Source organism: Coenobita brevimanus, chromosome 68 (genome assembly GCF_032717465.1).
Source record: "Coenobita brevimanus isolate Jiangsu-jjx chromosome 68, ASM3271746v2, whole genome shotgun sequence".
In the NCBI taxonomy this organism is placed as follows: domain Eukaryota; kingdom Metazoa; phylum Arthropoda; class Malacostraca; order Decapoda; family Coenobitidae; genus Coenobita; species Coenobita brevimanus.
In genome coordinates, this window is record NC_137021.1 from 24,410,131 (window position 1) to 24,437,823 (window position 27,693).

The following is a 27,693-nucleotide window of genomic DNA, read 5'->3' on the forward strand; positions in this document are numbered from 1 at the left end:
CGACAAATCTTCGTATGTTGAGATCTTATGGAGGTACCTAAAATATAAGGTACAAAAGTGCCATGTGCTTCAAGGGGTCATGTATTATCAGTAGATTAATAATAACCCGAGAAAATAGCGTATGAGAGATGGAAATGAGGTTAGCGCCACCGACTTGCTCCTTGCTTCACTTCCACTCTAGAGATGAAGTGAGGCAAGCGAAAGCAGAAATGAGCCAGCTCGCCAACTTTCAAACGCTGTTTTCTCGACTTCTTGTTTGTGTCACTTGCATCACTTCAGCTGGGGATGCCTCAATTTGCATGTCTTTCTCACTGTGAATGGATCATCTTACACTTACTTGAAGATAGGTACAACCTGACTTCATTACGTACAGTCTTGGCACTTACAAGAAGGTATGTACAACTTGATTTCAGTATATAGTCCTGACACTTACATGAAAATATTTACAACTTACACTTACATGAAAATATTTACAAAATGTAATTTACACTATGTACAGCATTGGGTGAGGCACACAGGCAGAGTGAGCGTGAGAGGGGGAGTGAGTAAGTGTATGGCTTTGACAGCATGGGGGATGATAGAGGAACAGTTACCTTACATGCCTGCGATCACAGTGAAGTTTTTTATTTTAAACTGTTTTAAAATGGCACTGGCCGCAAAATTATGTCAGACCGTTTTAAAACGGCACTGGCATGTGGTGGGTTAAAGATAGAAAAGATGTAGGCTTGTTCACCAGGTGGATCAGTGAAAGGAGAGGAGAGCCAACGGTGTTAGTGAACATTGAAATCTCCTAGAATGGGGGTTTCTGAGACAGGAGAAGTGGATAGAACGTCTTCCATCGTATATGTAAAATTGTCAAAGAATTTTTGATAGTCAGTAGAAATAGGGGATAAGCAAACAGAGCAGATATATTTAGTTACAGAAGGACGGGAAAACCGGAGCCAGACTGTAGAGAATTCAGAAGAATCAAGTTCAGGAACACAAGAGCAAGATAAGACGTTGCATATATATTCACAACAGCATATAATCAACAGCTTTGAAATGAGTATAGAGAAAGTAGGAGGATACAGAAAAGGGTTTGCCGTCGGTTACCTCAGACAGCTGAGTCTGAGTTAGGAAAAGAAGGTGAGGTTTAGAGGAGGAGAGGTGGTGCTCAACAGAGCAAATGTTAGAGGAAAGGCCGAGAATGTTGCAGAAATGAAGACGTGAGTCAGTGGTTCCAGGCAGCTCGAGTCGTCACCAGGAGAGGGGCGGGTGTTGGAGGCATTTATGGTCCCCCCCTGGGGACTCCGAGGCTATGTTTAAAGATGCCATAATTTGTTACAGTTTTTGAAATGGAAGTGTAGTGTGTACTGTGCATGTAGTTTGGTGTTAATAGTTTGAGAAACTTGTATTGGAGCGCATTCTGGCCTACTCTCTCTGTTACTGAGACACTGAAAAAGTTCAGCAAAGGAGGATGGTCAGGAACTAGTCCCGAGGACTGATGAAACGGTAGCTCAACACTTCATCGACAGTTCAAAAAGAAGCCTAAAATGTGTCTTGCTTCACAACGATAACCCTATCGGATCGATTCCTACAGGGCACTCAGTGACCCTTAAAGAGAAATATGCCAACATAAAAGTTGTTCTGGAAAAGTTGAAATACAAAGATCATGCTTGGTTGATTTGTGTTGATATAAAAATGGTGAACTTCCTTTTGCTGTAGGGCAACAAAGCGGCTACACGAAATACCTATGTTAGCTCTGCTACTGGGATAGCAGGGCAAAGGAAGAGCATTGGGTTAAGGATGAGTGGCCATTAAGAGACAGGTTGAGACCTGGACATAAGAACATCATAAATGAGCCATTCGTTGATCCGGATAATATCATTCTGTCACCACTTCATATCAAGCTTGGCATAATGAAACTGTTTCAACCATATATGATTAGCTTCCCCTGTGCTAAGTGAAGAGAAGAAAAAAGACGGAATATTCGATGACCCTCAAATCAGAAAAATTTACTGAACGATCCACAGTTTGTTGTCTCAATGTCTCCCATTGAGGTAGGAGCCTGGAAAGCAATTGCCAATGTTATGAAAAACTTTAGGAAACCGGAAATCACACAACTACAAAGAAATCGTGAAAGAGCTCTTGTCCAGTTTGCAAGCGATGGGATGGAAGATGAGCATCAAATTACATTACTTGCATGGCCATTTGGACAAGAGTCCAGAAAATCTTGGCCATATGAGCGAAGAGCAAGGTGAGCATTTTCACCAAGATATCAAAGTAATGGAAAAACGCTACCAAGGCCGATGGGACTGTAATATGATGGTTAATTACTGCTGTAGCCTTAGGAGAGATTTTCCTGATGCTGCTCACAAAAGAATGTCTGAGAAAAACATTTTTCAATTGACATAACCCATTGGTGTTACTGACTGTTTTTACTTTTTAGAGATAAAAATTAAACTGTTGTTTTAACATTGTGTAACTTATCATATCTATGGACCTATGGTTTACTAATTTTACTTTTTTAAACTTATTAGATGATAAAACGGCAATGTGCAATAAAAACAAAAAGAGAACTGTAGTTTGAGTATCATATTTCCAATAAACTGAATCATTTTACTCTGCCAATTCTTTAAACTTTAGCGCAAAAATGCAAATTTTCAACAAAGGTACGGCATACCATATCTCAAAAACCTGATGTGATACACAAAAACTGATACCAAATTCGGATAGAATACCCACAAATTATCTAAAATCTGTTGCAAACAGTCACACCAGGAAAACTGTGTTGACCAGTGTATTTTTGGTGAAACTGTATGTCTCTGACACACTACTTTCTCAATAATATTTTTTTCGGAGCCTCTTTACCTCTTTTATATATGTTTTCGAGCGGTTTCGCAATGTTTTGGTTTGCTCCTTGTACTGCAGTGAATTTAAAATTATTATGCACTCCACTGAGTCGGAAGCCTTTTCATAATCAACAACACGTAAGCACAGTGGTTTATTATTTTCTATAATTTTCTCAATTAGCTGAATCATTGTGTGTAGATAATCAGTAGTCGAATACCAGCTTCGGAATACTGCCTGCTCACGAGGATGGTTTTTTCCAACTATTTTTTCTCTTCATAAAGACTTTAGTGAAGACTTCGTAAATAACTAATAATATGCTAACGGGTCGATAGTTACTAACATATTTTGAGTCGCCTTTTTTGTACAGCAAATCACTATTTCGTTATACCGTGTTTTGATAACGTCCTTATATATATATATATATATATATATTTTTACACACACACACACACACACACACACACACACGAGGTGCTACCCAAAAGTTCCAATAATTTGAATATTTTAGGAAAATAAGTTACCATACCTCCTAGTTCTTACCGTCGCTTTCGAAGTAGTCCCCTTGGGCATGTATACAGTGGTACCAGCGTTATTTATTTCCACGAGTCTATGCATCCCTGGAAGGCTTCAGGCGTGATAGTCTTGAGCACTTCCTGCGATTCAGTCTGGATCTCCTCTGTCGAGTCAGATCGACGCCCTTTCAGTCGTAATTTCAATTTGGGAAATACGAAAACGTCGCAGGTGGCAAGGTCAGGCAAATAGGGTGGGTGGGGAATAACTACCATGTTAATGGGAGCCAAGAATTGCTGGACAACAATTGGCGTGTGGGAGGAGGCATTGTCATGATGCAGGACCCAGTCCTTATTCTTGCACTGTTCTTGATATTTGTGGCGGATGTTCTCCCTCAGACGCTGCAAAACTTCACAGTAAAAGTTTCCGCTGACAGATTGACATGGTGGGACGAATTACTTGTGAACAATCCCTTTAATTTCAAAGAAAAAGATCAACATCAACTTGACATTGCTGTGCCATTGGTCCGCCATTGCAAAACCGCCAAACCTCCTGCACACCGCGTTACAATAGTAAGCGTATCTCAATAACACGTCCACCCACAGACACGTCCGGGACCACACTGATGCACAAGGGGTGCTGCTGACTCCTCCTAGCAGCAAAAGGCAAAACTGCATATGGTTGGCTCCCTCTGTTCATTTTACTGGAACTTTTGAATAACACCTCGTGTGTGTGTGTATATATATATATATATATATATATATATATATATATATATATATATATATATATATATATATATATATATATATATATACACACACACACACACATACACACACACACACACACATACACACACACACACACACTGCGTAAATAAGTGGGCTAGTCTGTTTCAAACTTCTACTCCAGTATCCAACAGTAAGTCTGCTACTGTTCCATCTCCTCTTGGGACTTTCATTTCATACTATTAAGACAAATGTTTACTTCATCCCATGTTACTTCAGTTATTTCACTTGTGTCAAATGAAAAGTTAGCTGTCGGTTTTATATATATATATATATATATATATATATATATATATATATATATATATATTTATATATATATATATATATATAAAATGCATACAGTTTTTTGTAAAATTCATCCTTTCTCTTTACCATCTGCTCTTTGCGCTAAATGACTTCACTATTTTTGTCTTTTAATGATATTACTTCTCATTTTCCTCATGCCATTTTACTGCTGACCTTTTTCAGACTTTTTTATGGTTTCTTTGATATGAGCCATGATTCTCTTTCTTTTTTCTTCTCTGTCTCTTGTTGATAAGCTTATTTAATTTCGCTTTTTCTATTTCATCTTTGTTTGTACATTTATCTCCTGTTTTGTCGTCATGAGCTCAAGGGTCATATTTTAATATCTGCTGATTATGGTTGTATTAGCCTTTCCTACTACCTCCACTGATTCTCACAACACTTTTGTTGCTCTGTCATTGAACTCATCAGTGTCACACTCAGTAAAACGTAGAGCCTGAAATCTTTTCGTCATTCCTAACGGAAACGCAACCTGGTTTTCGTTTACCTGTATTGGACATACCTTTTAATTTTTAATTAGCTCTTTTCATATCTGAAACTGAGTTTGACTGTGCAACCCACCATCCTGTGGTGACTTCCCATATTTATTTTATTGAATTGTGGCGATAATGATTGTGTTAGTCTTGTCTGCTATGATGAAGTCGATTTCTTTCTGTTTCTTCCTTTGAACTTCTCCTGGTCCTTTTTCTCCCTGTTCTTTTGTGAAAGAATGTGTTCATGATTCTCATGTTACACTGTACATTTCAGCAAAATTTACCACCACTTTGCACTTAACTTTAAGAACACTGTATCCTTATGGATTAAATGATACAATGGGAAATCACTTACTACGCTGGGTGGTAACCATATAACCAAATTATGGCGCCTGGTGGTTTAGTGGGTAATTACGGAGCTCCAATCGGATAGAGCCGTTGGGGTTTATTGCTCACGTAATGACACTCAGGGATGAGTGAGGCTGGTCACTCTCATCATAAATGTCAGGAGCAACTTGCCTAGCCCCGGGCTCCTACGCTCCTCATGGGGCAACGCAGGATTGGAAGATGAGTGAATGAATGATAATTTATTTATTTACTTACTATAAATAATTTTTTAATTTTGTTACTATAAATTAATTAACACCACCTACAAGGCATTCAATCATTTCATTAGCGATTGCAGAGATATGCTGAAGCGGCAGTATGAATATATTTTACATATGAGTAACACTACATGTATTTTTGTATTGGGGTGTTGTATCACCCGACCGAACTAACCACCTTTGAATACCCCACAGGACTAACGAAGGATTAAACTTCAAAAAGACTATTGAAGAATTAGATGTTAAAGAATGGCTAGCGCAAAATCATGAGTGTGTTACGATTCGGAGTTCATTAATATTCATCATCAGCATGTAATAACAAGTAACCTAGACATAATACAAAATATTAGACTACGAAAACTAATGAATAAAGGATTGAATTATCGGGAGGCTAGAGGAATCAATTGGAAACAAGTGAGAGAAAATGTTAACATCGCAGTCAAAAAATGTGCCGCAGAATGGTGTAAACTAGAAGAATTTAATGAGTCTTTTATGACGGAATGGAAAGTAAAAGTCATGCAAAAAGTTGATGAAAAAATCTGCAAACTCAGGAAGTACTATTCTAGATGGAGAATGCCAAAACCAGTACTTAAAGAAAAGGAAGCATTGAAGGATCTTGAAGACTTGCACAAGTCGTATGTTTTGGTCCCAGTAGACAAAGCACATAATAATATAGTAATCATCTGCAAATTTTATTAAACCAAAAACACTTGCAAGAATTGGGCATGATAGATCAAGTCTCCGAAACATATACAATAGTTAGCAGTAAAAAGAATACGATAGTTGAAAAGCAGTCATCATACTCTTCTACTCACGGGATCAAGGTAGATGATGATAACAAAAAACTACCATACATACATAGTATATTAAAAATGCATAAAGACACTGTAAAATTCAGATTCATAATTTCCTCCAGCGTATGTGCAACAAAACCACTAGCAAAGAAACTATCACACATTTATAAACTGATTTACAAGCAGCACAAAAGATATTGTTATGAACTAAATTTATATGCAGGAATCAACCATATGTGGATATGTGATAACTCAGAAATGTGTACAAAGGATGTTGCTTCCATCATCCACAAAAGAAATGCAAGAAACGTAGAAACATATGATTTTTGAACGTTGTACACGAAGATCGAACACGAGGATATAAAAAAGAAGTTGGAATGGACCGTGAAAGCTACTTTTAAAGGACTGAATAAGAATATGATCGCAGTATGTAAACACGAAGGATACTGGGTCCTATCACTCCGGTGCGGCCTGTGGACCCTCCAGGGAAACGTCGTCTGTGGCATTTTGGAGCCGCGGACTGGGAGGCCCTCAGGCAGTATTTCTTTGATTTTCCCTGTAATGATTATTGCTTCCATGGCCGGGAGCCATCTGAGTGTGCCTTGCGCATTACGGAGGTTATTCTCTCAGGCATGGAAGCATACATTCCTTTTTCATATCCTTTGACTAACGCAAGAAAGCCTTGGTTTAATCACGCTTGTTCTAATGCTGTCCGCAACATGGAGAGGGCCTACTAAAGGTACTGGAGCCAACCCACCCCTGAATCACATCATCTTTACGTTTCTGCCTGGAATCGTGCTAAGTCTGTTCTTCGCTCTGCTAAAAATAATTTCACCCATACTAAATGCTCTCAACTCTCCAACTCGAATTCTTCCCCCTCCTTCTGGCACCTTGCCAAAAATCTTTCTAACAACTTTACTTCATCATCCTTCCCTACTCTTTTCTACTCTGATGGTTCTGTAGCTATTTCTTCTACTGATAAAGCAGATCTCTTTCTCCTCCAATTCCACCTTAGACGATTCCGGTGCTGTTCCTCCATCACTTCCCCCCTCTGACTTCCTCATGGCTGACATTAAAATTTCTTCAGTTGATGTATTTTCTGCCATCACTGGCCTCAGTACTAACAAGGCATATGGGCCTGATGGGGTCCCTCCTGTTGTTCTCAAGAACTGTGCTTCTGTGCTTACACCCTGCCTAGGCAAACTCTTTCGACTTTGTCTGTCAACTTGTACCTTTCCTTCTTGCTGGAAGTTTGCTCTCATTCAGCCAGTCCCAAAGAAGGGTGACCACTCCCAACCCTCCAACTATCGTCCAATTGCTTTGAAGTCCTGTATTTCAAAAGTTATCGAGTCAATTCTCAATAGAAAAATTTTAAGGCATCTTTCCTATCACAACCTTCTTTCCGATCGTCAGTACGGGTTCCGTCAGGGACGCTCCACTGGCGATCTTCTCACCTACCTTTCAGACTCCTGGTCATCCTCCTTTCGGGACTTTGGCGAAAGCTTTGCCATTGCACTTGACATCTCAAAGGCTTTCGATCGAGTCTGGCATAAATCTTTAATTTCCAAACTGCCCTCTTACGGTTTCTATCCTTCTATCTGTGCCTTCATCGCTAGCTTCCTTTCTGGTCTTTCTATAGCCGCTGTTGTAGACGGCCATCGTTCTTCTCCTAGATCTATCAACAGTGGAGTTCCTCAGGGCTCTGTCCTATCACCAACTCTCTTCCTTTTATTCATCAATGATCTTCTAAGCTGTACATCTAACCCTATCCACTCTTATGCTGATGACTCCACCCTTCACCTTTCCATTCGGTTCCCGCAATGCCCATCTCAACAGTTACTTCAACAAACAAGGGATGAAGCTATGGCACACCTAATGTCTGACTTGGCTCGTATCTCTGACTGGGGTAAAAATAATATGGTTGTTTTTAATGCATCTAAGACTCAGTTCTTACACCTATCAACCCGACAAAATCTTCCACAGGTATACCCACTAATGTTTAATAATATTCAGCTTAATCCTGCATCATCCTTGAACATGCTTGGGGTTTCATTTACTCGGGACTTATCTTGGAATGATCATATTACATCTCTTGTAAAATCTGCTTCCAAGGGATTGGGTGTGCTAAGCCGACTCCGCTCTTTCTTTACCCCTGCACAATTGTTGACTCTATACAGGGGTTTTATCCACCCCTGTGTGGAGTACAACTCTCATGTGTGGGGAGGCTCCCCACATACAGCTCTTCTCAATAGGGTGGAGTCAAAGGCTTTTCGTCTCATTAACTCTCCTCCTCTTACTGACTCCCTTCAACCTCTGTCTCTTCGCTGCACTGTTGCATCTTTATCTCTTTTCTATCGCTACTTTAATGGTCACTGCTCCTCTGAACTGTCTGCTTGCATTCTTCCACCTCTACGACGGGCGCGTAGCACCCGTCTGGCAACAAACTCTCATCTCTTTTCTGTCCAACTCTCTAATGCAAGAGTTAACCGTTACTCCCAGTCTTTCATTTATGCAACAGGTCAGCTCTGGAACTGTCTCCCTCTGTCTGTATTTCCTGCTGCCTATGATCTCCTGTCTTTCAAACGCAGTGTGTCCAGGCATCTCAAAATGATCGGATCTTGAATTTGGCTCTCTATTGTATTTTGTTTTTCTCTTGGAGGGAACTGTTACTGCGGGCTCATGGCCTTTGGTTTCTTCTTCCTCGCATAAAAAAATAAAAATAAATAAAAATAAAATAAAAAATAAAATAAAAGAGATGGCAAAAACTTGACTCTCAGAGGATCAGATAATAGATATGACAAATTACATGGCAGAAAACTGCTTTTTTTACTTGTGGAAATATGGTTTTCAAATAGTGCATAGGAATACCCATGGGAACAGACCCAGCCCCATTCATGGCAGATCTATGCTTATCCGGCAAATAGTTATGAATTCAAGTGGATGGAACGAATGTCAAAAGTTCAGTATTCGGTAGCAAAGAAATTTAACAAAACTAGACAATTCATTGATTATCTAATATCCTTAAACAATGATGGAGAAATGAATGAAAGGGTTAAACATATATATCCGGAAGCACTAGTATTAAATAAAGAAAACACTGACCACTGCCAAGCAAAATTTTTGGAACTTAATATCAAAATAGAAACCAAAGTTATATCAACAAAACTTTATGATAAAGGAGGTGATTATAATTCTGAAATTGTATCATATCCAAATTTGTCGGAAAACATACCTAGAGTTCCCACGTACTTTACATACATGTCTCAGTTGCTACGGGTCACAAATGCAAGTACAAATTTGGAAAACTTTACTATAAGAATCCAACAGATCACAAGAAAGTTCCTCAGTCAAAGATTTTTCAAAACAGAATTAAGTAAGACATTAAAGAAAACGTATCATCGTCACTATAACGCCTTCAAACACCTGAAAGGAGAAATAAATAGTCTTACAAGAGAAATATTTGATTCTGCTATGGATACAATAGTATCCCAGGGGATCCCCCCTGGCTCTATTGCAGATTAAGACCGACTACAACAAAAACCAATTATACCTTCCAATTTGGACTCGACTAGATGCTACTCAATCGACCATAACAGCAACAAACTATATCTCAAGTACAACGGCCAGTTATACCTACCACTTGAGACTCAGTTGGGTAAGACTTAATGGACGATGACAACGACAAACCATTCCTACCAAACTGAACTCCGCTGGAAATGGCATATTTGTCCTATCTTTTCATATGTGTGTGTGTGTGTGTGTGTGTGTGTGTGTGTGTGTTTCAACAACATAATGTCTCATTTAATATTAACCAAGTTGGAGGTGAGAATGACAGTCGTTGAAGAGACTGACCTATTTTCTTCGGAACAATATGTCAAAGGCCAATTTCACAGGGGTAGATAATAGCTTGAGCAGACAATGTCTGCTTAATCACTTTATATCCATTTTAGACCAAACTTGGGAGATAGTTTGAGAGTAAGATACAGCATGATTGAAGGGCTTTAATCCGAGGTCAAAAGTCAAGATTACAGTGCACAGTCAAAACTCGACCCGTGTGCCCCTTTTGCGAATAAAATTATCATTTTTTTTTTTTTTGTACCAATTTTTGAGGAAGGGTTGATGATCCCCTATGGAACTGACCTGTTGTTTTTACGAACAACAGGCCAAAAGGCACTGTTACATGGCAAGGACAAAATCAACAGTTTTTATCCGATTTAGATAAAGGTTCGTGCAAGGCTCCCGGAAGGCAAGGGTAAAGGAATTTGCTTTAGAGAACAATCAGTAAAAGATCAAGGTCACAATAAAAGGTCTATGATCATTGTCACATGGCAATGTCACTCAAACTGTTCTGATCTGACTTGGGCCAAGCCTGGCAGAAGGGCTTAGTGTCATGCAAGGATAGAAGTATCTGGTTTGGAGATCAATCAGTCGACAGGTAAGGTTACAGGGCAGATTCATCCTTAGACCAGGTGGTTGGAGAGGGTGTTGCATTTTCTCAGTGCACCTTCTTGTTTAATGTCTTATGCTTTTGTCCAGTTTTGGCCCGTTTCCGAAGGCTTAGCAGTATTCTCAAATGTTATACACATCTTCATATGCTTCCACTTAAGCATTTATATTCACTGTCTGTATTGAATACATCCTGGGGACTTTTCATTCAGAACTGAGATCATGCAATAAGCAAAAACGTGTCCCATGAAATACAGCACACTGAAAATATTTTTCTCATATTCATTACAGGATGTGGTAAAGTATGTGTAAATCAGTTTTCAATTCATGTGCCACAGTTTAGCCGTTACAGTGTTTTGAATTTCAGTTAGTTTAGCCCGCCGAGAATAACTCATCAGTAAAATTTTCTCCAAAACACGGTTTTATTGGTATGATATCGAAGAAAGCATGGTGTAGAATGGATGTGCACATTTTCATCTCAATATCTTTTGTAGTTTTGCCATAAAGGGCTTAAATAGTTTGTTATGTTGAAGGTGGGACGTCAGAACAATGCATCTACTAGTCATATTACTCATAAGTAAATTTTATTAGTATCACACGCATAAATATATTGGAGCAAGAACTCAGCCCAGTGTAACTGACGTAAATTTTTGAAGTCAGGTGAGCCGGACAGTGACCTACCATAGTACCAAAAAGGGACTAACGAGACGCGTGTGCAGTAGGCTGTGAGCAGCTGAAAATGCTCCAGATGCCTCCAAATGTCAAAGTTCATGTCGTGCGTCAACTATGTCCCAAAACATCGCGCGGAAAAATAATATTTTCAACCCGACGTTGGAACTGTATGTCACAGTGTGGAACGGCTGTGGCTGCACATCGCAATTCACAGATTTGACATGTCGGTGAGATCTGTTGAATATTAACAAAAGTGGGAAACCAATTGAAATAAGCAGCCTACTGCCTACCCCATAATGAGATTGAACTTGCGTCAATTTAGACAACAAAGCACTTTTCTAGCCACTTGACCACGTTGTATGACAAAAGCCTGTTTGATTTATGGATGTCATTGTGTTTGTAGAAGATTACCAATACTAAGAAGCGTTATAATAGTACCAAGAATAAATTCTCTTGATAATCTGGGACTTAGCAACGTTGTATTCATTCAGTTCTTGCTATATCCAGACGATTCTATTTTACACCACGGGATGTCCATCGTGGAAATGTGGGGTTAGATACAGCCTTCATTAACTTCATTACTAGAAGTTTCACTTACGTTAAATATAATCTTCTGGCAATGGCCAGAGATTAGAGGAATAATTAAAAATACCTAACCGAACTGAAGGAACTGAAATAATTTCGACATCACAGCCTTATAAGAAAAGAGAGGGCAAAGGAGTACGATAAGCCAGCCTGAAATTATAGAATCATTAATGGAATATATGAATTGTTGATGTCATCAGCCTGCAACATACAATACTGGGTTTAGTTAGCAACGATAGTAAGTGGTTTGAAGCGTTCTACCATCATCATAAGCCTAAGGTATTACCGTTAAACACCGGAGCATTGTCCACACCTTAGTTCTTTCATTTTTTCCATCCCTTACTATACCACTTTTACTTTAACAAGAGATCAACACAAGAATATGATGCAAGTCACGAAGACGTGCGGAAAAAGATGTAGAGTAATAGCATTGTCTTGTTCTGCCACTGGGTTATGCGAAATAAGCTGCAAAGGGACAAGAATCTGGGCAAAGTTAAATGGATTATTGTCACTGTTCCATAATTTCTTCAGTTCCATATCGTTTTTATCCTGCTTCACCTGCACAACCCAAATATATTCCACAACCGTCACTTATCAACTGCAATAACTAATGAGTATAGAAGAATTTAAGTGCACGTGTTAGATTGTAGTCTGAAAATGAAAGAATAGCATTCGAAAGCCGAATGCTAATCGCCCGCCAGAATAAACTGTTGGCTAAGTTACAAGTTACTAGTGAAGAAAATTTGCCAAACTCGATGGGATTCAATTACTATGTTTCACAAAAAGCCAATCCATATTAAAACTAGTTGTCTTTTGGCAGCCATTTTGGTGGCCTTGACCTTGACCTTGTGCCCATTTTCGAAGTCGTCCAAGACTTTGGCCATATCTTGATTTCCTGAAGGTTTCATGTAAGCCGTTAATGAGATATATTGGAAACAGATAATCATTATTAAAACTGGTTGACATTTGGCAGCCACTTTGATGACCTTGACCTTGACCCCGAGTGCCCATTTTCGAAAACGTCCAAGATTGTGGTCATATCTTGATACCTTCAGGGTTTCAAGTTGACAGCTCAAGCCATTCATGAGGTATAATGGTAACAGATAATCCATATTAAAACTTGCTGACCTTTGGCAGCCATTTAGGTGATCCTAACCTTCACCCTGAGTGCCCATTTTCGAACTCATCGAAGTTTTTGGCCATATCCTGACACCCTGAAGGTTTCATGTTGATAACTCAAGCCGTTCATGAGATATAGTGGTGACAGATAATCCATATTAAAAGTAGTTGACCTTTAGCAGCCATTTTGGTGACCTTGACCTTGACCCCGAGTGTCCATTTTCGAAGTTGTCCAAAATTTTGGCCATATCTTGATACCCTGAAGGTTTCATGTTGATAGATCAAGCCGTTCATGAGATATAATGGTAGCAGACACACACTCAGTTCTTTCAGTAATAACTTTAACAAGTCATCACCCATCCCCTCACTAAAATCTTCAGACGGTAACATTACAAATGACCAGCATGATAAAACGAATATCCTTACCAGTACATATGCCAGAAATTCTATGTTAGAGGAAGTCAGCCAGAACGTTCCAATACTAGAACCTGACTCTTCCAAAATTGCCTCACTTAAAATACAGACCAGATACGTAAAATCCATCCTAGACAATTTGCCAGCCAACAAAGCTCCAGGCCCAGATGGAATTCCCTCAGTTGTTTTGAAAAAGTGCTCCCCACAACTTTCTTCTTTTCTAGCTAAAATATTTAGACTATGCATACGGACTTTTCCATTCCGTAATTTTTGGAAAGAAGCCAATATCCACACAAATCCGATGAAAGGAAGTTCCTCTGACCCCCCTGACAACAGACCAATAGCTATCACACCTTATTTTGGTAAAGTATATGAAATTGTAATAAATAAACACACAGTTAACCATATTGAATCAACTACTTAATTAGTGATGGACAGTACGGATTTCGCCACTCATACCACCCATTAATCAATTGACTAGCATGGAGAAACTCATGCAGTAGCCCTCGGCATTTCTAAAGCTTTTGACAGAGTGTGACACCGTTCCCTGCTGACCAACTCTCTTGCTATGGACTAATGTCTTTTGTTTCTCTGATTATCTCATATATAAGCGACAGAAAGATACAAAAGATTGAGGCGTCTAGCAATAGATAGATAGATAAGCGACAGAAAGATAAAAGTAGATGATGTAAAGTCCTATTTCCACTCAATTAACGCCGGCATGCCACAAGGATCAGTTCTGGGTCCAGCCCTATTCCTACTTCGTATTAATGATACATTTTTCTACCACCTATATTCCCATCCATTCATATGCAGATGACTCAGTACTGTACAGTTCATTCACACTTAAACACACATTCACAAGTTTAATATCTCCAACTCACAATTCAGTACAGCCATCTCCCAAAATCACGACTTATCTAGGATCACTGATTCGGGACAAAACAACCTTGTCTCAATGCTAGTAAAACCACATATATTCATTTTACTAATAGACAGATATTGCCAGATTTCTGTATTACCTTCATTGGTAATACTATTCCTATCTCCAAAAGTATTGAAATTCTCGGTGTTTCACTTAACCATGCCCTCAGCTGGACCTCTCATGTTTGTTCACTTGCTAAAACTGCCTCGGAGAAACTTGGATTATTGCACAGAGTTCGTCGCTACATCACTGGCGAACAGTTAGCTGTAGTTTATACGTCATGTGCTCTCTCAGTTGGAATATTGCTCACCCTTGTGGAATGGATGTGGAGAGGTTGCACTAAAACAACTGGACAAAATTCAGAACAAAGCTGTTAGAATTATTAATAACCCTGCTATTACAAACAAACTACCTCCCCTACAAGTAAGAAAGAATGTTGCTTTCCTTGCATTATTATACAGGTACTTTTATGGCAAATCCTCAGACGAAGCTTCGTCCATTGCGCAACCTCTCCATGCCTTTCACTGTGCTACATGGGCATCTGGTAGCACTCATGACTGGAATGTCACACTGCCATATTGCAGAACTTCCGCCTATCAGAAATCTTTTATTCCTCGAACTGCATCTCTTTGGAACTTGTTTCCCCGGAGTTGTTCCACCCAAACATCAAACTACAGCTGTTGAAGTCCAACTGTTACAGGTTTTTTTTTATGAATAGAGGACACCAGCAATCAGGTGAATGGATAATTTTTTTATTCTTTTGTTTTTCCTTCCTTTGTTGTCATTTAACACACACACACACACACACACACACACACACACACACACACACACACACACAGACGCGGGCAAAAACATTATCGCCACACCTTGGTAAAGGCGGGCGATAAGAAAGTAACACTCAGGGTCTTGAGACATACTTGACCCCAGAAAAATAATTTGGTGCTGGCTGGAAACAAATGCTAGAGTTTTTCTGATCACTGGAGAGAGTTAATGGTGACAAATACTCTGGCCGCTAGGACTCACTTTCCTCTAAGTACAGTATAATCAACCGGCTTTAGTTGGTATAGAGTCCTAGAGTAGTTGCTTTCATGTGAAAGTTAATGGTCAGAGTATTGACACTCATTGTTTCTTCTACACAAGCTAGTTGAATAAAAGTATATGGCTATACTTGCAATTGAATATTTGAGTCGTCCTGATCATGGGGATGATTAATAATAACGGTATAAACCCTCGGGATCCTATACCTCAATGAAGACTGAATAAAATCATTGGGTATAAGGCAAGGATGGTACTACAATGGGACGGGTATCATGGATAGGCTTCTCTAACTCACTGTTGACTGAATATTATCGCCTAGCATTAACTTCAATAATGCATTGGAGTTGTCGAGACTATATTGTTGTTGTTGTTGCAACCCAAAGATCATCTGGTTGTAAGCGAAGTTGACTGCAGGAAAGCGGCTACTTCAGTCAGTCGTTCCCAGAAGTCTTTTGTTGAGGCTTGTTGGAGGACTGTCTGTGTTGTGGTAGTCCGTGCATGAATTGAATAAATGTGTTTTGGTGTGGGAGGCTGCGCTGCAATGTGAGCTTGGCGAAAACCATGAGGTAGTTAATTATATATTTATCTTTACATCAGTGCCATGAACTATTCAAATGGGGAATTATTGCGACTTAATGAAATGTTCCAGTGAAGAAATTTCCGCATATGGGAATAATTCTTCTGCTTAACTGTATACGTCTTACTCACGATAGCGGTGTATATGGAGGCAATGAGTCCAACACCGATGATTGAGATCCAGATGGGGAAGTGGGTGACGGAGGCAAGGGCGAGAGCGGGGGCGTAGATGACGACAGCATTATGCAGCAATGTCGCCAGCAAGAACAGTCCACCAGCCACCAGGCCCACACTTCGCGAGGCAAACCGCTGCTCCAGGTACTGTCAACACACACACACACACACACACACACACACACACAAGGGGTCGTATTGTAATTGTTTTTTCATAATTTCGTACCATCTCATCTCCAGCGATTTACTGTGCTCAGTGCACCTTAATATCGTTTTCTGTGCAAACTGTGTCACTAATAAACTGATCTAATTACCTGCAAGAGAATGGTAGTGTTTAACATGCAGATTAATCGCTAGGGAAGAGATAATACGAGGCCTTGAGTGTCATACAGAATACATTCATTCGTTCATTGCCAGACGCCATGTATCCCAAACGGGGTGGCCAAGGGCTCAGAGTTAATTGTTTTACAGGGAAGGGCACTAATCCTCCACCAACCCCACTTGACACGTAGGGAGAACGTTATGCCAACAGCATCTGGTGTTCCCAGGCGGTCACCCATCCAAGTACTAACCAGACCCAACGTTGCTTATCTTCGCTGATCGGACAGGAAGCGGTGTACTCAACGTGGTATGGCCGTTGGCACTCCTTAATAATAATCTGACCACGATGTTTGTTCTTAAGGGTCAGTTTAAATACATGTCTCTAGTTCAAAGTATGGTAGATTGATTTTTGAACACACTTTAGTTTAAGTCTTAGGATGTGACGACATTCATAACTGAATAAAATCTTTTGGAGTTAGCTAAATTAGAGTACTAAAGTTGTCCTGACCATAAACGGTTAACAGTGACATTATTAACACTCCAAGGCTCTCTTATGCACCGTCATCTGAATATTACCATTTTTTTTTTTTATTGAATTAAATATCAGAATTATTGTGTTCATTGAAAGGATGAAAAGCGACAGTATTAACCCCAGGGTTCTGTGACGCTCTCAGCTATAAGAAATAATCCTAGAGCATTCCTACCCATGAGAGGGTTAGAATGCATTATGCACTGTACCTTGTAGACGGATGTAAGGCGCAGTTCGTAGTAGAAGGTTACGAACACGACAGCGACAATAGGAAGAGCAATCTGACTGCAGCAAATATACCACCACTGCACACCGTGGTAGTAAGCCTCCGCCGGTACTCCTGTTCAGTATGAAATTGCAATCCTGTTATTCGTGTAAGTTAACAATCCCAGTCTCCTGGGAAGCGCTGTCTGCCGATTGTTGACGTTAGCACCAATCCATTACTAGAGGTCTCCCAACATGCCAGCGTTAATGCCACTTCTGACAACATTCTGAGCTTTGTATGACTGGTTCAACTCAGTAAAATAGTCTAACAGCAGCTTTAAAAAATGAAACAAGGCACCATCAAAGATTGAGAAAAAATACATCATTTCTCTAGCACTGCTTCTTGACCACTACCAATCCCCTGTGTTAATATCTCGTTACAGCTCAGCTTTCAAGACAGAGAGATGATTTTATGCTAAATAGGTCAAGGTATAGAAGAATGATGAAAATACTGCTTCAGTCTTCTCTTGTCGTTCCGGATAATAGTAATTACTTTGTAACTGTGTCAAGATTGTTGTAACTGGACAACGTGGGCCTATACCTTTAAACAAAAAACAAACTGGAAGAAATAAATACAGCATGAAGGCTTTGGCTTTATGTCCACAAGATCAGTAAGACAGTTATTTTGGGCTAATCTCTGATTACTTTTTTGGTTATCTTAAAACTGGTGACTGCAATTAGTTATCTGTCGACCGCCTTACACACCTTTTATACTTTTTGTCAACCAAGAATGTTGCTTATTCTATCTGCATTCCCCTTCACACCGGACTGAGTAATATATCGTTTAAATTTCTCTCAGAAATATTCTGTCACTACTTACCATCCTTTGCCTCATTATTTGGTCATCAAAGCATTTCATTTTCTTCAACCGTTGATGATGAAATTAAGTTAAGATGGCAAAGGGGAGCCAGTGAGGTAGTTGATGACTCTCGGGAGGCGAATTCATACGACGAAATACCGTGGAGTGTTATATATGAGTATACGAAGGAGGACACTGCTAACTAAAGATAATAAAGCAGCTGAGCACGACTGGAAATGAGGCAAACAAGAATAAGAAAAGGCCATTTAGTTTATCTTTTCCATTATGCCATTCTCGCGTTTTCCGCTTCCCCTTGTTGGTTCCTTCATCATTTTGCAAGACTGTCATATCTCAAAATGTTAAGAAACAACAACCACTCACGAATTCTTACAAAACACCTTCTGGGGAGAAAGCACCATCGTGGTGCTGTAACTGATAGCGGTAATAGTGATGAAATCCACTAACGATAACCTTCACCCTGACGTGTCAGCGCAAACATTAACGAGAATACTTCATGGGCACATTATGCAAGAGCTTATCCCTGCCAAGGAAGTGAAGCCGTCTGAGTGGCATCGCTTTACCAAGCCTCTGGACAAGCCTTGATAAATTCTAGCTTATTTTCAGTGCTCCTAATTCTAGCAATTAAGCTTCTCCATATATAAGGCGAAGCTTATTGTTTTCATATGTATTTTTCTTTGCACTTCTTTTTGTCTTAGATATTGATGATGTAAATGAAGGTAACCTAGGGTAACCCAAGTATTTAAGTATTTCATCCATCCATCCATCATCCAATCCTACATTGCCCCAAGAGGAGCGTAGGAGCCCGGGGCTAGGCAGTTGGTCTCGACATTTAAGATGAGAGTGACCATCCTCACTCATCCCTGAGTGGCATTACGTGAGCAATCAACCCCAACCACCCCTTGGATATAAACCTGCACCAGCTCAATCCGACTGGAGCGCAATAATTACCCACTAAACCACCAGGTGGCAAAATTTGGTTATATGGTTACCACCCAGCGTGGTAAATGGCTTCATGGTTTACAGGAAACCATTTGGCTTGTCACTCAGTGTAGAGTCATCCACAGGCAGAAGGACAAGGAAAGAATGAAGGATATGCCACATATAAATGTCCTTGACCTATTTTTGAAGATTATATATTCATTTTTGGTGCAAAAAATTGCTTGTTTGAAATTGAAATAGCTCACAAACTAATTGAGATACAGCTACTTGGTTGAAAATCTCATGATGAAAAAGTTTGCTGAGACTTTTGGCTGAATATTTGGCCATTTAGCCTAGTGGAAAGTACCGAATTCAAACTGCTCAGTGTTTTCTTTGCAACATATTTTAAAGAAAACCACGAAAGTTATAAATCAGTACCTTTACAGAAATATAGCTGTGGTCCCTCTCATCATCTGAAAGGAATATTGTTACAGTTAAGCATACAGTTAGCCAGTTATTGAGACAAAAGTAAAACGTACTCATGTTTACAAAAGACAATCTATCTATCTATCTATTGCGAGAGGTCTTAATCCCGTAGGGATACCTCTCCACTCCATCCCTCGATCTCATCCTTGGCTTCTCCCTCCCTCTCCCCCCCCCTCCACCTCACTCACATACAGTATCCTCGTCAGTCTCTCACTCTCCACCACTCTCCACATGGCCAAACCACCTCAGCGTGATTCTCCTAACGCTTCCTATCACACCCACATCCACACCACAATACTCCTTCACTTCCTCATTTGTCAGTCTGTCTCTCCATATGACTCCACATGCTCCTCTCAAATAACTCATTTTCACTGCTCTCACTCTAGACTTCTGTCCATCCAACAGCGTCCAAGTTACACATCCATAAGTTAGAGCTGGTATGACAATATTGTCATGCAGAAACTTTTTCACTTCCATGCTCACTTCTCTGTTTCTTATCACAGCTTTCAAGGAACCAGCAATCTTTCTTCCTTGATGTACCCTTTCAAGCACAGCACCCTCTAATCTTCCATCCTTATTCATCACACTACCCAAGTACATAAATGCACCCACATTTTCGATTTCCTCCTCATCCAACCTCACTGTACATTCACTGACTTCATTTCTCTTGAAGACCATAACTTTACTCTTCCCTACATTCACCTTTAGATTCCGTTTCTTACATACTCTCCCAAACTCATCCACCAAGCCTTGCAGCTCCCCTTCTTATTCACTTAACAACACAGTAACATCTGCAGACAACAGTACAGGGAGTTTAAAAACGCTGCCCTCTCTCATTTGGGCCACGCCAACATCCACTGCCCTACCTTGTATCTTTTTTATAACCCCATCCATATACAGACTGAACAACCATGGAGACATAACACATCCCTGTTTCAATCCGACTTTCAAATAATAAATTCATTCAGTTCACTATCCACGCCCACTGCAGCACTGGCGTAGCGTGGGTTGCCAGCGCCCGGGGCAAGGAAAGTATTGCGCCCCCTAACCTGTGGACTGTTAGCACTCCCTAAGTCCCCTCCACCAGTCCAGTACTGAACCCCTTACCCCCTAAGCACATGTATTGTATTTTAAGAATATATTTCATTGTATAACCATTTTTTTTCCACTTTCATAAATGTTTAAACCATTAAAAAATCGAATATATATATATATATATATATCCATCATCCAATCCTACGTTGCCCCATGAGGAGAGTAGGAGCCCGGGGCTAGGCATGTTGGTCCTGGCATTTAACATGAGAGTGACCAGCCTCACTCATCCCTGAGGGGTATTACGTGAGCAATAAACCCTAACCATCCCTTGGATGTAAACTTTCACCGGCTCAATCCGATTGGAGCACCGTAATTACCCACTAAACCACCAGGCGCCAAAATCTGGTTATATGGTTACTACCCAGCGTGGTAAATGGTTTCTTGGTGTACAGGAAACCATTTGGCTTGTCACTCATGTAGAGTCACCCACAGCAGAGGGGAAGAGGAATGAATGAAGGAAAGAAAGACAGAAGAGGGAGTGTAAAGTCACCCGTAGGCAGAAGGCCGAGGAAAGAATGAAGGAAAGAAAGACAGAAGAGGATGGAAGGAAACAAGAATAGAGAGGAAAAGGCAGATACCTGAGAGCAGCACTACATCGAGTGAGTGGACGGTAAGCACCCCCACTTACCACACACACACACACACACACACACACATATATATATATATATATATATATATATATATATATATATATATATATATAATACAGCGTTAGGAGAAACACACTGAGGTGGTTTGGACATGTGGAGAGGATGGAGAGTGAGAGTAACGATGACTGTCTATGTGAGAGAGGTGGAGGAGGGGGGAGAGGAAGGGGGAGGCCAAGGATGAGATGGAGCGATGGATTGGAGAGGTATATGAGAGAGGGGTGTGTGAGCTGGGAGCAGGGCAATGAAATGGCGGGCGATATGGCGACATGGAGACGATTTGTTTGTAGCCACCCCTCACGGGATTGAGGCATCTGGCAATAGACAGATAGATAGATAGATTGCGTAGTTGAAACAGAAGAACGAAGAATAAGAAATGACTATCGCGTCAGCAAAACAACTAGCACAGAAAAAAAAAAAAAAAAAACTAACCTGTCGACACGCCACAATAACAAAGTTCACCAAACGATCGAACTCTTATTGGCACACGCACGCACTGGCTACAGCATCATGTTTTACTCTGTGTTGGTGTTGCAACACTAAATTGGCAGGAACATTTATGTGGTAGGTGGGAACGCTCACCATCCACTCACTCAACGTAGTGCTGCTCTGGGATGCCTGCCCTTTCCTCTCCTCCCCTCCATCCTTTCCTTCCATCCTCTTCTGCATTTCCTTCATTCTTTCCTTGTCCTTCTGTCTAGGGGCGACTTTACACTCCCTCTTCTTTCTTTCCTTCATTCTTTTCTCTTCCTTCTGCCTGTGGGTGACTCTACACTGAGTGACAAGCCAAATGGTTTCCTGTACACCAGGAAACCATTTACTACGCTGGGTGGTAACCATATAACCAAATTTTGGCGCCTGGTGGTTTAGTGGGTAATTACGGTGCTCCAATCGGATTGAGCCGGTGAAGGTTTATATCAAAGGGCTGGTTGGGGTTTATTGCTCACGTAATACCACTCAGGGATAAGTGAGGCTGGTCACTCATCTTAAACGTCAGGACCAACTTGCCTAGCCCATGGCTCCTACGCTCCTCATGGGGCAACGTAGGATTGGATGATGAATGAATGAATGAATGATGAATTACATGGTGACGGTATTTCAAGATTTCGACAGACCTTAATTTAGCGATCGGATTGTCGCCACATGCACAAATAATAGAGGCCACATTATGCATCATGAACACAACGTGTAACACGAGTTTCTGCAAATATTAGTAGAGGTGAAAGAATATGTCATTCTGAGTAGAAAATCTATACATATGTACATTTTAAGGATTACTTTAGGCGTGAGGTGGATTTTAAATATTACGCGATGTATCAGTGGCACACATCACGGAAACGAGGCGGGTAGGGGAGGAGGAGCGAGGATATCTAGGCGCCCTTGCAACTCTGTGAAATTATGCCTTTTTTAAATACGATTTTTTATGCAAGTTACAGAACATTACAGTACCGGTATCTTCAAACGGAAAATCATGCTGTTAATAGGCATTATGTAATTCACCGTTAAGGATTACTTGAAGGACAGTATGGCTGTAATTAGCGACCAAAAAAAAATGTAAATGATACGTGGCAACGTTTATTTTGCCCCGTCATGATGAAAAACTGTGTAGGATGTTCGAACATTGGGAGATTTTCTGTATGAGGGGCAGGGCGCACTATGTTTTATTTATTATCATTACTTTATTTTTTTGTGTGTGTGAAATTTTGCGCCCCTAAGAATTTTGCGCCCGGGCAACAGCCCCTGTGCCCCCCCCCCCCCACGCTACGCCACTGTACTGCAGCCTTAGCCTTCTCATACATACTCTTCACGGAATTCAACAGCTTCCCATCTACTAAGTTATTCTCAATACTTTCCATAATCCCTGTCCATCCACCATGACATATTGCTTTCTCCAAATCCATGAAGACCGCATACAACTTTTTTACCTTCTCTAGAAACTTTTCCACTAAAGATCTAAGAATGAATATCTGTTCTACACAACTTCTTCCCTTCCTACAACCTCCCTGTTCTTCCCCAACTAATGCCTCTGTTATTTCACTAAATCTGTCATTAAGTATCCTAACATATATTTTTCCTATTACACTTAGAAGACAAATACCCCTATAATTACCACACACTTCTTTTTCCCCCTTTCCTTTGTACATGGGAATAAATATACTTGACTACCAATCCTCCAGGACTCTACCTTCCTCCCAGGCCAATCTGCACATCTTCCACATCCATCTTTCTACTATCTCTCCCCCATGCTTCAGCATTTCACCACACATTCCATCAATTCCTGGGGCTTTCCCATTATGTCTTTCTTCATTGCTTCCACAACTTCCATGTTGCTGATTTCTTCCTCCCTTCTCACATCCCTCCTCCTCCTAGCTATTCCCCAAACACTTATACTTGCATTACCTTCATTCTCTATGTTCAGCAATTCCTTAAAGTGTTCTCTCCATCTGCTCACTTTTTCTCCCTTGTCCACTAGTAATCTAACATTTTTATCTTTCACTCCCCAACTAACGTCTCTGAGACCCTGTCTAACTCTCTTTACCTCCTTCTAGAACATTTTCTTTCATTCTCTCCACTTTACACTTAAATTCCTACCAAATTCCTCATCCACTCTCTTCTTACTCTCTCCTACTAATCTTGTCATCTCTCTCTTCCTTTCTACATACGACTCTCTCTTCCATCTCTCAACTTCTTCCATGCCCCTGTTTCTCATGCACTCTTATATGCTTTCTTCTTTTGTGCAACAGCCTCTCTCACCTCTTCATTCCACCATGCTATTCCTTGCATCCCCTTTCGTCTTCTTTTCACTCTACACACCACCTCACATGCTGTACATATTTCTTCTATGAATATCTTGCACACATCTTCCAGGTCCCCCATCTGGTCCAATCCATATTTACCCAATCGCTCCTCCACTTCTGTCTCAGTCAATGCCGTAAATAGTTATGGCGAGGCTTCCTTACTGTGGCAACCCAATATGTAAAGAGTTAAGAAGTTTTAATTATTTTTCCTTCATATGATGCTTTCACCATACTGGATTTGGTATTCTATTATATTTCAATAGTATACTTTTGCATCTAAGTCGAAAATTGCTGTTTCACTACGTTGAGTGCTGAGTTGTAATAAGAGATTAAACCCTAGAATATGATACTAGTTTTAAAACAGTGTTATTGATAGGACATAGATCCTTGCCATTGAGTGTTACATGCAAAATTAATCGCCAAGTAAGAGTTGCTACGGTACGAGACTTCGTATGCCACTTGGAAACAGCTTTAAACCTCCCAATACTAACCGAGGACCAGGATGGCAGAAACGACTGAAGCAAGAAGTGACATGGATACTGGGAAGCAGGAGAGGCTGAGGTTCCCCCCTAGGAATTCCTCAGTGCCCTTGTTGCGGCTCCTGACAGCATAGAAACAGCCAATAGCAAGGGAGGCTGCCAGGACTCCTCCAAACACCACGTAATCAGCGGTCACGAAACCTACGTCTAGTAGCGAAGTAAAGTCGTGGCGGGACTCCATCCTTTTCTTGTTAGTTAGTTATATGATTTTAGACAGATTTCAGCCTAGCGAATAAACATTGATTTTTATATATAAAACCACAATAGGTTATGAGTTGAGGATATTTCTACTTCAGAGGCTTTGCTGGATTTTTCCTCCCCCGAGTCCTTGGTCGTGAGGGGACCCTTGCAAACCCAACAGTGTTATATCAGATGCTGATGTCTGAGATGGAAAGAACTCCTGTTGCTCATTTGATGAAGTCTGATGTTACTGGTTAGATCTGGAAAAGAAGAACATATTTGTAGGTTGTCTACATTTTCTTATAAATGTGTGTGTGTGTGTGTGTGTGTGTGTGTGTGTGTGTGTGTGTGTGTGTGTGTGTGTGTGTGTGTGTGTGTACAAAATTGCAAGTGCTGTACATACTACAATATTATGTCTCTAGCGTACAATGGTAAAAAGCCGGTTATTGTGACCAGTTTTGTTTTATTCAGGTTTCATACAAGGGCATGTTAAGTAGATTCCTTGCCAAGAATAATTCGTTCATAGCTCACTCATTTACTTTGCTTTACCGCCCACCTCCGTAAAGTTGATTCTAGTGCTATTATAACAGACTGAAAAGTGAGGTGTATAAGTTCCTTTTTTTTTTTATATATAGTTACGGACAAACACAGGTTACACAGTTTTATGCACATTTATTGGGTTCCTCTTGTCAACAGCAATAATATTTTGTGTACCATTTCCTTCAGTATCATTAGTATAGATGCACGGGGGTTAAATCCAAAAATGTACAGTGACGTCATGTCGGACCTGAGAATTTTCACCTCTCACTTGCTCGACAAACCCAAACCACCACGGTCTCACCAGGGCTTCTCAAAGTTAGGTTTAATGGCAGTGTGGATGGTTGATATCATGTAGGTGAGAGGTTGGGGGCTATATCTCCTCAACTTAGAAATCAATCTTTTTTTTCTGGCAGTTTTTAATGTGATTCCACTAGTTCTGAGAATGACACATTTCCGCAACAAATGAGGGTCAGATTCAAATTAATCACATAAAAAGGGAAAACCTTGTTTTATCACTAGACTCATGTCTACCCAAATGTAAAAATAAATGAAAATTCCACTGCAAGCTGGAATTTCCTCGAGGCTGAGAACCTCTACTGTATGAACGGGGCTTCACTGAATGCATTTATTTACTACTGCTGAAACCCACAAACATCTTTTAATATTTGTTATCTGCACATATACATCCTGTTTATTCTACGCACATTATTTCTGTCAACTTTATATGGTATGAAATTCAGCTAACATCATAGTTTTTAGTAAAGCATTTATACATTCAAATTAAAAAGAAACAGCACGTATTCATTACATAAGCACTCCTAAGCTCAACAGTGGCAGTGACCATGGATTCCTAAATAAAACTGCATCCAGTGTCAACACACATTGGTTCTTATTGTTACAGTCTGAGGTGAGCATCGTCCAAGGTTGAAAATAATTGTTTGTCTTAGGGATAGTTATGTAGAGTACCATAAATGAAATACCAGGTATTGTTCGATTTTCTACATAGTTGACAGAGCACGAAAAGCAGTTTATGTGCAGATTTGCTTCAAGACAAATCCAGTTATGCTGAATTAGTTAATATCTACCCTTATTATAATACTTCTCTCTGAGCATTAACTCAGTTTAAAATCTTTTGAATATAAACAACACCCTTAATCCACCTCAGCATCTGACTGAATGACGATGTTTAAACAGGAGTTAGCCATCGCTCTATCAAACTCATGGGATTCAAGGCAGGATAGTGAACACAGTAAGGGTGTATTGGAACAGTCAATATTGATACCCTCACTGCGAACACTTCTCTTTTGTCTGTGTTCCTGCAGTCTCAAGACAAAATAATGAACTACATGGTTAGATTAAGCCTTCATGAACCTCCAAAATGTAAGAGATCTGGGTGATGAATTTTCCAACGGAAGGTTCTAACAACTTTCTCAACTGAGATGAGTTTTTTCTATATCTTACTCAGACTATGACTACATAATTTTATATAGATCAGGAGAGATATTTTGAATAGGGAAATACAGAGGGGTAAATAATAAACCCTTCATTAACCTCTCCTATACAAAATTTCTTTAAGTAGTAGTTACAGTAATTGTCAGGAGTTCGAATGGTTGGAGAAGTTGTCTGCAATTGACTAATGAAAAGCGAGACAGAAACCAAGTAGGCCCCCAAAGAAAGACATAATTATTTAACTTGTATTTAATTCTGGCACCTTCATAAAATACTGTCAATTCAAAGCGTTCATGGGTAGGAATGCTGGTCGCCAGAGTGAGGTGACCACCATCTTGTCTTGAAAAATATATGTGTTGAAGTTGTTATGATGGTGCCCACTTTGCTGCAGTGACCAGCATTCCATCCCGTGGACTCCTTCACCTGTTTTGAAATATTAAAAAATAATATTCATTTTTGTAAAGAGGAGCTGAAAAAGCTACAATTCTGAGAGTAATGTTTAACTGCTCTTGTGAATATATCCTTAGGCATCATTTCATGAATGGAAAGTAATCTTAAATTTGTAAATTTTCTACTTTTCAAAATATCCCTGTTTTGCCAAACGAAGAGGAGTAATCTCCAGTGAATATTGAAGAAAATTGGTTCATAATTTTCTTTAACTTTTGCCAATGATTTTATTAGAATTTTTTTCCAACTTATATCCCGAAATCAGGTTCTGCGCCTGCTACCGGTCAAAATTTTAATTAAAAGTTTTCTGAAAGACCCCCTTTGTGTCAACCTAGGAGGAATGTCAGATCAAAATTTGAACCAAATTTATCCATAAATAAGGATTATTTTTCCC

The 27,693-nt window shown here is 40.0% G+C and overlaps 1 protein-coding gene and 1 non-coding gene across 2 annotated transcripts in view; both read right to left on the reverse strand.

The window, feature by feature from the left end:
• LOC145405865 (sodium-dependent multivitamin transporter-like) overlaps positions 1-24,864 on the reverse strand; it is a 260,499-nt gene extending 235,635 nt beyond the window's left edge. Inside the window, exons 1-3 of the mRNA XM_080277122.1 lie at positions 24,636-24,864; positions 17,323-17,453; positions 16,222-16,410 (exon numbers count right to left, since the gene is read on the reverse strand). Coding sequence (XP_080133248.1) covers positions 16,222-16,410; positions 17,323-17,453; positions 24,636-24,864 — 549 coding nt within the window. The remainder of the gene's footprint in view (positions 1-16,221; positions 16,411-17,322; positions 17,454-24,635) is intronic.
• LOC145405926 (5S ribosomal RNA) lies at positions 16,787-16,905 on the reverse strand. Its single transcript, XR_013898463.1, has one exon. It is a non-coding gene; the product is annotated as a 5S ribosomal RNA (ribosomal RNA).
• Positions 24,865-27,693: the final 2,829 nt, after the last annotated feature.